Source organism: Haliotis rufescens, unplaced genomic scaffold (assembly GCF_023055435.1).
Source record: "Haliotis rufescens isolate VD_foot unplaced genomic scaffold, xgHalRufe1.0.p SCAF_16, whole genome shotgun sequence".
NCBI lineage: Eukaryota > Metazoa > Mollusca > Gastropoda > Lepetellida > Haliotidae > Haliotis > Haliotis rufescens.
Window position 1 is genome coordinate 34,208,632 of NW_025963846.1, and position 13,287 is coordinate 34,221,918.

The following is a 13,287-nucleotide window of genomic DNA, read 5'->3' on the forward strand; positions in this document are numbered from 1 at the left end:
TGATAAAACGAGTCTTACATCGCGAAGTGCATCAAATCACGTGAGAACCTTGATTAAAAACATGAAAAGATTTAGAAAATATCTGTTGACAACGAGTTAGCGGTGCACATGCTTTGCAAATCCTCCAGTAGACCAAAATCTGCCCGACACTTTACGAACTGGATTTTGATTTCGGTGCGCGATTTTGATTGGACTATGCCTCGGGAAGATGAATATGGACCAGCGGATATCCTTAATGCTACAGTATTACAGCCACATGATAATGCTCTGTACATAATGCAGTGTGGACGAGATAAAATACAAGTCAACATCAATGAGATACAACACAAATGAACCTCTGGTTGCAAAATAACTTTTTATGGCACTTTAGTAAAGGTAATATGAGGCCAATGATTTCATAGTTTCATATTACAACTAATACTTCAAGTTCTTGAGGTCAGTCATCATGGACAGGAATAGGTGTTCAACACCAGCATTACAACCGTGTTGTAAAAATACTTGTACCTCTGTCCAGTTTCATCAAAGTCTATGCCAGGTCATTTTGTTCGAAGTATTTGGCCACAAGACATATCATCAAATTAAGTTCCAGCAGCCTTGAATCTTCGGGATTGTCCTGAAAATAAACAACAAAAGAGTGAGTGAGGGATGTTTGTTTGTTTGTTTGTTGTTTAATGCCGCACTCAGCAATATTCCAGCTATATGACAGCGGTCTGTAAATAATCGAGTCTGGACCAGACAATCCAGTGAATGACATCATGAGCATCGATCCAGACAATTTGGATACAATTACATGCTTCAACCAAGTCAGCCAGCCTGACCCTGTTAGTCGCCTCTTATGACAAGCATAGTCGCCATTTACGACAAGCAAGTTGCCTCATGAAGAACACTGTAAACTGCCATACACAGATTTGACAGAAATGGTTTTGATACAGAAGAAGAATATTTTGCCAACTAAGATCTGAACAAACTCCTTGAATTCCCTACAATTGATCACTGCTGACAGTTACATAGAATGTGAACATATTTTATGTCTGTTTGTTTGTGTGTTTGTTTGTTAACGCCGCACTCAGCTATATTACTGACATCACAAGCATCGACCCACGGAATTGGGATACAATGACATACATCAACCAAGTCAGCAAGCCTGACCACATGATCCTGTTAGTCGCCTCTTAAGACAAGCATAGTACCTTTTTACGGCAAGCATAGGATGCAGAAGATCTATTCTAACCTGGACCTTCACAGATGCGGAAGATCTATTCTAAACTGGACCTTCACGGATGCTCAGATGCGGAAGATCTATTCTAACTCGGACCTCCACGGATGCTCAGATGCGGAAGATCTATTCTAACCCGGACCTCCACGGATGCTCAGATGCGGAAGATCTATTCTAACCCGGACCTCCACGGATGCTCAGATGCGGAAGATCTATTCTAACCTGGACCTTCACGGATGCTCAGATACGGAAGATCTGTTCTAACCTGGACCTCGATGGATGCTCATATGGGGAAGATCCATTCTAAACCGGACCTTCACGGATGCTCAGATGTGGAAGATCTATTCTAACCCGGCCCTTCATGGATGCTCAGATGCAGAAGATCTATTCTAACCGGACCTTCACGGATGCTCAGATACGGAAGATCTATTCTAACCCGGACCTTCACGGATGCTCAGATGCGGAAGATCTATTCTAAACCGGACCTTCACGGATGCTCAGATACGGAAGATCTATTCTAACCCGGACCTTCACGGATGCTCAGATGCGGAAGATCTATTCTAAACCGGCCCTTCATGGATGCCCAGATGTGGCAGATCTATTCTAACCTGGACCTTCACGGATGCTCAGATACGGAAGATCTATTCTAACCCGGACCTTCACGGATGCTCAGATACGGAAGATCTATTCTAACCCGGAACCTCCACGGATGCTCAGATGCGGAAGATCTATTCTAACCCGGACCTCCACGGATGCTCAGATGCGGAAGATCTATTCCAACCCGGACCTCCACGGATGCTCAGATGCTGAAGATCTATTCCAACCCGGACCTTCACGGATGCTCAGATGCGGAAGATCTATTCTAAACCGGACCTCCACGGATGCTCAGATGCTGAAGATCTATTCTAACCCGGACCTTCACGGATGCTCAGATACGGAAGATCTATTCTAACCCAGACCTTCACGGATGCTCAGATACGGAAGATCTATTCTAACCCGGACCTTCACGGATGCTCAGAGTACGTACCAGAGAAGTCCGGAGGTTGGAGCAGAGCCTGGCCAGATCTCTGATGAGAGAGCATGCCTCTGGCAAGAGCGGCTTCTGTAGGCTGGCCAGCAGTGCGTAGAACCATCGACCCTGTAACAGGTGAACAGTATGTGACAGTTGTGTTTCAGATACTACATAGATAAGAACATCAGAGGAAAGTGAGATAAACTACTCACTCACCTGAATATATATTAGATAAGAAAAGTGAAACAAGGCATGTTTTGTTTGTTTGTTTGTTTGTTTGTTTGTTGTTTAATGCTGCACACAGCAATATTCCAGCTATTATTACAGTGGTCTGTAAATAATTGAGTCTGAACCAGACAATCCAGTGATTGACATCATGAGCGTTGATCCACACAATATTGTGATATGACGACATGAATCAACCATGTCAGCGAGCCTGACCACCTAAACCCGTTTATCGTCTCTTACAACAAGCATAGTCACCTTTTACGGCAAGCATTGATTGCTGAAGACCTATTCTACCCCGGATCTTCACGGGATGAAACAAAGCATGCAGAACTGGTTATGTAGAAGGCTACCTGTTATGTTAACTATTGGGAGCCGTAGCAGTGCATGAACGTCAAAGGTTGAAATTGTGACAAATATCACAATACAGCAATGATTAATGTATCGTCATTAGAAGATAAACCTACCGTGTTTTGAAAATTAGAGGTAGTATAACGGATTTATATACTTGCTTTAAATTTAACTTAAAACTGAACATGTTACCGAATTGTTAACATAATAATGATGATAAGGTGAGGTGAAATGGGGTTTAACGTCGCATCCAAGATTATTGCACTCATATAGTGATGTGCATGCACATGTGTGTGTGGTTGCTTGTACTAGTCCGGACTGATGACGATTTATAGTGCTAGCCCACTGAGATACCATGCCGCATTTTAACATGAATACCCTACTCAGACACAGTATACTGACTCCGAGCCGACCAGTCCTTGTTTGAGCCCCTTGATGACAAGGGTATTAACAAATACCATCTTTTAACGTCTTTTTGTTTGACGCGGCCGGAACCTTCCGCTCTCCAGGTGAACACTCTGCCCCTAGACCATGGAGGTGGTGTTAACATAAACTTAATCAAATTGGATAATAATACATGCAGAAATGGCTGAGAAATGGATGTTAGCTCGGAGAAAGAGAATGATGTGGCAGGGGTATTCACGTGCTCCGGTCCTGTCATCCACTGGACCACGGAGACAGTCTCTTACGACAAGAGTGCTGGTAAGTACAGAGTAAGTGCACATGTACCTGGTGTGAAGTGAAGCCTGTTGCCTCCAGCCAGTTGACATGGTATTCTAACACTTTTATCACCATGGTCTGAAACAGCAACAACAGACAACAATGTAAGTCAAAGAATGTACTTCCGGTAAGTGAATAGATTTAGGCAGTATTTATAAGATTTTGTACAGGTAGAGTTCAGTGTAAAATTTCAGAGAGAAAATGTATTTGGATCATACATTGTCAGTGATTTGTTGTCTCCATTCAAACTGCTCTAGAGGAAATGCAGCAAGCCTTCTACATGTTGAAAGTTTTAGTTGTAAGGCATTCTGATGGTAACAAAAAACCTGAAAAAAGACAAAAAGAGCGAACACCTTTGTGAACATTCTTTTGTCTGACTCTTTTGTCGCCAAGCTTACAAAGTTTACAATTAGGTAAAATGGAAAAAAACACAAGATCTTAAAACCAGTTTGTAGAAATGGTGAATGATAGAAATAAAAAATAACTTTGATCTAACAAGAAACACAACCAATTATCTTTTGGTATCTTGCCATGTTAAAACTTGTTTGTTTTTCATTAATTAATTAGTAGCAGTACTAATCTGGAAGCTGAATTTGAAAATGTTAATATTCAACCACCTAAATTAAAATTTAGGCCAAACATTTCATAAACCAATAAAAAATATATGTGAAGTAAGTAATAGGACATGTTAAGGTTCAAAGGACAGGTAGTGGAAAGTTGATGTGTACAACTTACTGGTAATGCTACAGATGACGAAGGATACTACAACACTCCAAATATTTGTATATTTATATACTTATTCTATCTCACACTATGCATTTTTTTCTTTATCTTTCGATCCTGTGTGGAAACGTTCTTGAACAAAGTTTCCAGCTTCTCGTACATTTGACCCGAACACATCCCAGTATCACCATGGTCACCACGCAAACAAATGGGTCACTGACTGTAATCCCGTGCACAGCGACCTACATGACCCGATCACATGAATACCCCTGCCACATCATTCTCTTTCCTAGAAATAACAGGCTAGAGAAGCTGTGATGCAGGGACGATTAGGAGTGAGTGAGTGAGTTGGGTTTAACGCCGCTTTTAACAGTATTACAGTTGTATCACGGCGTGTCAGCTTAATTTGGGATGGGAGGAAAGCCAGAAGTGATGCATGTCTCAGACGTTGACCACTTTGGTGAAACCCATGAGCACGGGTATGGTGCTGACAAACCTAGAAACATAATTGGGGCGATTCGGGATTCGAACCCACAACCATAGGTTTCTTGCGTGCCCAAGGGACACAACTCTGCACAGTGAATTGCTGCACCTTAGACGACTGGGCCACCCGTGCCCCCGGGACGATCAGGAGGTCATATAGTGTGTGAAATAGGATAAGTTAAGTAAGTTTTAATCATCTAACATTATTACGTTCACTTGAAATAGGACTGGTTTGGTTTGTTGTTTAACGCCGCACTCAACAATATTCCAGCTATATGACGGCGGTCTGTAAATAATCGAGTCTGGACCAGACAATCCAGTGATTAATATCATGAGCATCGATCCACGCAATTGGGATCGATGACATGCATCAACCAAGTCAGCAAGCCTGACCACCCGATCCCGTTAGTCGCCTTTTACGACAAGCATAGTCGCCTTTTACGGCAAGCATGGGTTGCTGAAGACCTATAATACCCCGGAATCTTACCTCAGAATATTTTGATGAACATAGCTACAGTGCTAAGTTGTGAACCTGCAACTAACGTGTCTCACCTGATCCATGAAGAGGACGATGCTCAGTAGTGGTGGTGTCCCTTGCATGGAGGCTTGTGATGTTGAAGGCTGGTCCGTGATGTTGTAGGCCCCTAGCGGCATCGCACCGCCTTCAACCATGGGCTCCACACTCTCCTCAAAGCAGTCACCCGCAACCGTTTTGATTTTCAACCGATCGAAACACAGGCGGCACCAGTTATCGGCATCATTTGTCGAGGGCTACAAAAAGTTAGTATGACCCAGATCAGATCAACATGCATAGGAGCCAATTAATTTAAACAATCTTAGTAAAATCTAAATATTTTTTACATTTGTATACTTATCCTGCGTTACTCTTTAATGCATTCACTGCTCACCTTACGACAACTAGAAAGACATCGCAAATAACGAACACAGAGTGAGGGAGAGAGTGTCTGAAGCTGCTTTCAGTTACATTTTGAAGGAAAGCTGAGAGTGATGAAGGTCTTCAGCGTTAGAAATTGGCCCAATAGTTAAGGCATCAATTAATCCATTAATAAGGGTCTTGTTAAATTTCTTATTTTAAGGTTTTGGTTTTGGCTTGGTTTGTTGTTTAACGCAGCACTCAGCAATATTCCAGCTATATGACGGCAGTCTGTAAATAATCGAGTCTGGACCAGACATTCCAGTGATTAATATCATGAGCAATTGGGATCGATGACATGCATCAACCAAGTCAGCGAGCCTGACCACCCGATCCCATTAGTCGCCTTTTACGACAAGCATAGTCACCTTTTACGGCAAGCATGGGTTGCTGAAGACCTATTCTAGCCTGGAATCTTCACGGGTCCCTTATTTTAAGGACTAGTGGACTAAAACTGTTAGTTTCTGACGCTGGTCTTAGATGTGTACCAAAAGAACAAACATTTAACATGTTTAAGTTATTTTAACATTACAGAACGGGATGGTTGACATCATATAAATATCTTGGAGAACAGCTGATATTTACATAAGCATGATACATGTATGCTCATTTGATAAATCACTGATAAAAATTTGAGCTAGGTGGTTAGGGTAGTTTAGAGGGTCTATGCCTTTGAGTTGTAGAAGTTGTGAAACAGGGAAATCCTATCTGTGTAATTAACTGAAAGATCTGAAGGCCATGAATCCAGCTTGCTGGAACTGCCTCCAAATCAAAATATGAATCAGTGTGTTTGTATGTTGTTTAACATTGCATTCAGCTATAAGACATGATTAAGTCACGTTTCACAAGCAGCATAGGCCGCAGAGACCCATTCTAACAAGGATGATGATGGATGAGTTTAGTTTTACGCTGCTTTTAGCAATATGCCAGCAATATCATGGTGGGGGACACCAGAAATGGGCTTCACACATTGTACCCATGTTGGGAATCGAACCCGGGTCTTGGCGTGACGAGAGAACGCTTTAACCACTAGGCTACCCGACCGCCCCATTCTAACAAGGAATCATCACAAGGTACTATAATGTAATTCACATAACTGTAAATTTTGCAAAAGAATATATATTTATAAACCTTATTCTATCTCACAGTATGCATTTCATTCCTCTCCCTCGATCCTGGTGTGGAAACGATCCAAGAACATGTTTCCAGCTTCAAAGAACACCTAACCCGAACACATCCGAGCCATAACCATGGTTACCATCACTATCAGTGGTCTTACCAATGCATGAATCTCGTGCTGTCTGATTGAGGGAGAGAGATGAAATGCATAGTGAGAGATAGGAAAAGTTTTAAAAACATATGTCAATAAACCAAGTCAAAGATAGTGCACAAAATGAGCCATTCTGGAACAATCTGTACCATGATGGCAGAGCCCATCACAAAAGCAACAAGTTTAAAATAGCAGGTGAGGTGAAATGGGGTTTAACGTCGCTTCCAAGATTATTGCACTTATATAGCGACGTGCATGTAAGTGTGTGTGTGTGGCTGCTTGTACTAGTCCGGACTGATGCCTATTTATAGTGCTAGCTCACTGAGATACCATGCCGCAGTTTAACATGAATATCCCACTCAGACACAGTATACTGACTCCGAGCCGACCAGTCCTTGTTTTAGCCCCTTAATGCCGAGCGCCAGACAGGGTAACAACAAGTACCATCTTTTAACGTCTTTTGGTATGACGCGGTCGGGGATCGAACCCCGGACCTTTCGCTCTCCGGGAGGACGCTCTACCACTAGACCACGGAGGCGGTCCTTTAAAATGATGCCTGAACTTACCAAGGTTGGCCTCTTCAAATTTAATTCTCCAGAGTTCAGCATAGCTCGGAATCTGAGCAATTTCTGGAAGAAAACACAAGCATGAGTTGCTGAAGACCTATTCTCATCTGGACCTTCATGGTGGTTGACATTTTGAGTGACGTTCTACGCCTCCTTGTCATACCAACTCATCCAAGGTAAGCACCTTTTACGTAAAGCAGTCGAGTTCTGGGCTTCTATTCTAACCAGTCAAAAAGGTACACTGGATAGCTATGCCTAGAGTACTGTCAGAAATTTAAAAAATGCTTTTTGCCCCCCCCCAAAATCGTATGGAATGTTTCACAGATTGTTGCTTTTAAAACATTGAGTAACCACCGATCTACCTTCCTGTGGTTTGAAGTATTTCGGTCACAGGAGTCCTAACAACAATTTTACAGGAGAAAAGTTTGAACAAAAACAGTAATGAGAGAAGTCTGAAACTGACTAAAGACTGACTGACTGAGTATGGTTTTACGCCGCTTTTAGCAATATTCCAGCAATAACACGGCGGGGGACACCAGAAAAGGGCTTCACACATTGTACCCATGTCTGGAATCGAACCCGGATCTTCGGCTTGACGAGCGAACGCTTTAACCACCAGGCTACCCGACCACCCGAGCTTAATACTGTATGTATGTGTGACTGTTATGATGATGATGCAATACAACACACAAATATTTTCTAAGTTGATCATCATTTTAACAGTAAAAGTACCTTTTTAGGCTAATCACAGTAATGGTTGGGATAGGCTTTATTAGGTGGATTTGTGTCATATTGATACACACTATGATTCGTATTTATTAAATGAACCCAGTAAAGCATATATGTAGCATTTCCATCAGTATTGTAATGTTATGGTGATTGTTATAATGTTGTTGTTCTTGTAATTTTTCATATATCATTGTACGCAATTAACTCAAAGAGAATTGGGTAATGCTGATTTGTTTAGCGCATTGTACGCAAATCTTCAGCTTATGAAACTCTGCAGACTGTTACGTATTGATGGCTTGAGAGTTACCTCCCTTGCTGTACGCACATAGGCATCACGTCACTGTTAGTGTTGTCTGATGGCGTTCTAGAAGCTGAGAAGTAAATCCAATGACCAACCACTTCTATCTGTTATAACTTGGTAGTTATGAAGTCTGGTAACATCAAACACTTAACATAGAAATTTTTACAAACCTGTAGAGGTTATGAATTCTCTGATGAAATCCTCCTTGGGGCACTTATTGCATTTTCCTTGCTCAAGAAAATCTACATGACATAGTTGTAACCATTTTTCCTCAATAAAAAATATTACCACACAAAAAACTTCGTTTTTGTATGATATACGACCCCCCTTACGGTGCCTCACCCTCCACGGCGCCCTGCGCCATGGGGAGTAACTCTCACCCAAATCACTTACCTTTATGTCATTCAACTGTCAAGATGTTTGATATTTTCAAGATAGTTTCAAAGAGGAACCTAATTGTTCACTGAGAGACCATGACTGACCAAACTGTATGTATGGTACATTTCTTTCCTTGCAAAGGCGTAACGAGGAGGATTTAATCTAAAAGAGAATCTGATAGCGGACTGGCAACCTCACCTGTCTCAACTCTGCAAAGTCTGTGACCTGCATCTTCTCCCAGGCAGGTGATGGAGCTAGTCCTCGAGGTGGAGGGAGACAGCTGGATGGCTAGAAACCAGGGCGAACAAAATGTCAAAACCATCCTAAATAGGAAAAGGCCCCATTCATGGCTAGTCTGATATCTGGCCACAGTTTGATCAAGAAATGTGGAAGTCTTTGAGTTATGCTCCAGAAACAAAACCTATTTCATTGACATCATGTATATCGAGGCGTGTCTGCTTGATGGAGGAAAGCAAATCAAAAAGCAATGGTCAGTGCTGGCAAACCTTGAAACATCTTCAGGGTGTGACTGAGCATCTTCCAGAGGCAAGGGAGTTAACTGACTGCAAAAGTCTAGTTTTCACCCTTGCCGAACTAGGATGAAATTTCTGGGCTCGATCGTAGTGCCAACAGTGGCTATTACGAATTACGTATGTCCCTTCCAATTAACTAATCAGATTCCACCTCTCATATTGCACTTGCAGGGAACATACTTGTGTGGGCTTATTACAGTGATTGATTTAATTAGTGTCCAGCGCTTCACTGACCACTGCGGTCTATACGGTCATATATATATATATATATATATATATATATATATATATATATATATATATATATATATATATATAAATCTTAATTTACCTCTTTATACTTCACAGTCTGTTTACTGTTAAATGCCTTGGCATCAATGGGGGCCACCACCACTCGGGAGCATTCTCGAGCCTCTTGTCTGCAAAAATACATTTTAGGTTTTAAAAAATGAAAGAATAGGTTCTCAGGCAATAGCTTTTGAAAATATATTGCAGGCCAGCAGGGTTTTTTTTCTGTGTTTTGTGTGTGTGTGTGTGTGTGTGTGTGTTCAAACTAGTATGTAACCAAATACACAGTTGTGTAACCAAATAAACAGCCTGGGGGGTCATCATGAGCCCTAGCTGTGCTACATGGAGTCATATGTCTTCTGTAGGGAGTCATTTTTACAAAACATTGTTTTGACGTCATATTTCGGAATATATTACCTATGATTGTGGGTTCGAACCCAAGTTCACCTTGATAATGTTTCTAGGTTTGTCAGCGAAGTGGTTAACGTCCAAGACCTGCATCACTTCAGGCTTTCCCCCTGTGTTTAACTCAACTCACTCACAAACTAATAATAAATCGTATTTAAATCTAAACAATATTATCTTCTTCAACTTATCCTCTTCTTAAATCCTATCCTATAACATGTATATTTATCTCCTACATACATGAAATATGCACAGCAATTCTAGACTTGACAATGCCCTGGGAGTATTGTTTGACCATTCCAGGAACTGATTGGCAGTTGGGGCTTGTCCAGCCATCATGAGTGTTGAACATGCAGCTGAACATCAGGTAAAATCAAAGATGGCAGTCTGTAGCAGAACAGGGAAGTCCAGCTACTTTTCTTTCCTCCTAGCGACCGCCTCCGTGGTCTTGTGGTAGAGCGTCCGCCCGGAGAGCGGAAGGTCCAGGGTTCGATCCCAGGCCGCGTCATACAAAAAGACGTTAAAAGATGGTACTTGTTGTTACCCTGTCTGGCGCTCGGCATTAAGGGGCTAAAACAAGGACTGGTCGGCTCGGAGTCAGTATACTGTGTCTGAGTGGGGTATTCATGTTAAACTGCGGCATGGTATCTCAGTGAGCTAGCACTATAAATCGGCATCAGTCCGGACTAGTACAAGCAGCCATACACACAAATACACGTGCACGCACGTCGCTATATAAGTGCAATAATCTTGGACGCGACGTTAAACCCAATTTCACCTCACCTCACCTCTTTCCTCCTAGCAATCCCATTTTATCCACCTATCTGTCTACTGTTTGGGGTGCTTACACACCACAGATAAGAGTGAGTGAGTGAGTGAGTGAGTGAGTTGGGTTTAACGCCGCTTTTAACAACATTCCAGTTATATCGTGGGGTGTCAGCTTAATGTGGGAGGAAAGCCCGAAGTGATGCAGGTCTCAGACGTTTATCACTTCGGTGAAACCCACGAGCACGGGTATGGTGCTGACAAACCTAGAATTATAATCGGGGCGAACCGGGATTCGAACCCACAATCATAGGTTTTGGGCGTGCCCAAGGGACGCAACTCTGCACAGCAAATCGCGGCGCCTTAGACGACTGGGTCACCCGTGCTCCACAGTTCCTTTGGACCCTCGTGACTACTGACATAGTGGACATCGGTCTGTTTTGAGGATACCCCTGTCTGTGGTTTGCCCAAAGCAACAGTGAGTGAGTGAGTTTGGTTTTACGCCGCTTTTAGCAGTATTCCAGCAATATCACGGCGGTGGACACCAGAAATGGGCTTCACACATTGTACCCATGTCGGGAATCGAACCCGGGTCTTCAGCGTGACGAGCGAACGCTTTAACCACTAGGATACCCGACCGCCCCAAAGCAACAGTGACCTTCACAAAGGTGTCATGAACATGATGAAGTGGAACTGATTTAAGCAGTGTATTTGACTTCATGGAGTGCCGTGCTTTCCTTGCGCCACAGCAAGTGCATATCGGCTTCCGCATGGTGTTGGATGCTGAACGTAATGTACATGAGAGATTGTCTGGGTTGGACTGAGGATGTATGTGTCAGTTGATATCACTGGCCACACAATCGCTGAACATCTTCCATTGTTCCATGTGCTTCAAATTTACTTGCATGTTGATTGAATGTGCGCGGCAGGCCTGCTTCCGGAAGGGAGAGAGAAAGGTGAGGTGAGGTGAAATGGGGTTTAACGTCGCATCCAAGATTATTGCACTTATATAGCGACGTACATGTACGTGTGTGTGTTTGTGTGGCTTCTTGTACTAGTCCGGACTGATGCCGATTTATAGTGCTAGCTCACTGAGGTACCATGCCGCAGTTTAACATGAATACTCCACTCAGACACAGTATACTGACTCCGAGCCGACCAGTCCTTGTTTTAGCCCCTTAATCATGTTAATGCTGAGCGCCAGACAGGGTAACAACAAGTACCATCTTTTAACGTCTTTTGGTATGACACAGCCGGGGATTGAACCCCGGACCTTCCGCTCTCCGGGCAGACGCTCTACCACTAGACCACGGAGGCGGTCGGAGAGGGAAAGACCCGGGTAGGGTCGGGTAGATGGTACTAAATTTGGAATCTTCTCAGTCAGCCCTTGTGTGGGCACAGATCTATTGCAAAACACATAGGTGTCATCAGTACATGCAGAATGGCGACTGTCGGATCATAGGTTTTAAGACATACTTTTTTCGGACGGCTTATGTTTATCACGATTAAACACGCTATAGCAAGGGGTGTTGAGTCACAAAGATATTGTAAATACTCAGATGATGGCCTGTTTTTAAGATAAAGTCAGTTTTTATAACTGAGTGAGATGTTTTACAGTTGTTCTTGTGACTAGATTTGTTTGTTTGTTGTTTAGCGCCGCACTCAGCAATATTCCAACTATATGACTGCAGTCTGAAAATAATCGAGTCTGGACCAGACAAACCAGTGATTGACATCATGAGCATTGATCCACGCAATTGGGATCAATGACATGTATCATCCAAGTCAGCGAGCCTGACCACCCGATCCCGTTAGTCGCCTCTGAGGACAAGCATAGTCGCCTTTAACGGCAAGTATGGGTTGCTGAAGAGCTATTCTACCCCGGATCATCACGTGTCTCTTGTGATGAGAGAAAAAAAACTACAAATCTTTCTTAAGCGTCCGAAAACACATAACATGGGGTTACTCATATACCCTATACTACGGTGTCTAGCATTTGCACTGCAAAAGATATTGCGAGACATATTATCATGATGATTATGTTGAACACAATCGCAGCAGCAGAGACATTATCATGATTGTCATTCAAGATAGGCCTGTATAGATTTAGAAATTGTAGTGTTATGATCCTACCTCACTCGTCTAAGATATTCGTTACCCGTTGTTGGGGGTATGTTAAGATCAAAATTATCATCAGTATCATCAACAGCAAACGCTTGTGGAATTATGTCATCGTCCGGAATATCTTCCTCTGTCTGCATCTTTGCTTGTATCAGCCGTCTGTGTCCACCTACTTTCAAGTTTCGTTCGTCAAAATAACGTGTTCTGGTTTCGAAAAGTTAAACTAGCACCTGCAAACGTGTTTCATATACGTTACAACTTGAAAGG

At 42.6% G+C, this 13,287-nt stretch overlaps 1 protein-coding gene across 1 annotated transcript; it reads right to left on the reverse strand.

Annotated features, from left to right (window-relative positions):
- Positions 1 to 13,242, reverse strand: LOC124118030 (gem-associated protein 2-like). The gene is made up of 8 exons (XM_046480076.2): positions 13,033 to 13,242; positions 9,773 to 9,860; positions 9,107 to 9,196; positions 7,501 to 7,563; positions 5,283 to 5,501; positions 3,534 to 3,602; positions 2,244 to 2,354; positions 1 to 613 (listed from the first exon to the last, which is right to left on the reverse strand). Exons 1-8 carry the CDS (start codon positions 13,158 to 13,160, stop codon positions 527 to 529), a joined length of 855 nt encoding a protein of 284 aa, XP_046336032.1. The 5' UTR covers positions 13,161 to 13,242; the 3' UTR covers positions 1 to 526.
- Positions 13,243 to 13,287: the final 45 nt, after the last annotated feature.

Coding starts and splice junctions, on each gene's coding strand:
- LOC124118030 (XM_046480076.2), bottom strand. CDS start 13,160: ATGCAGACAGAGGAAGATATTCCGGACGATGACATAATTCCACAAGCG. Junction 9,197..9,772: donor AGACTGTGAAGTATAAAGAG/GTAAATTAAGAT, acceptor CCTGGTTTCTAG/CCATCCAGCTGTCTCCCTCC. Junction 3,603..5,282: donor TCGTCCTCTTCATGGATCAG/GTGAGACACGTT, acceptor TTGCTGTTTCAG/ACCATGGTGATAAAAGTGTT.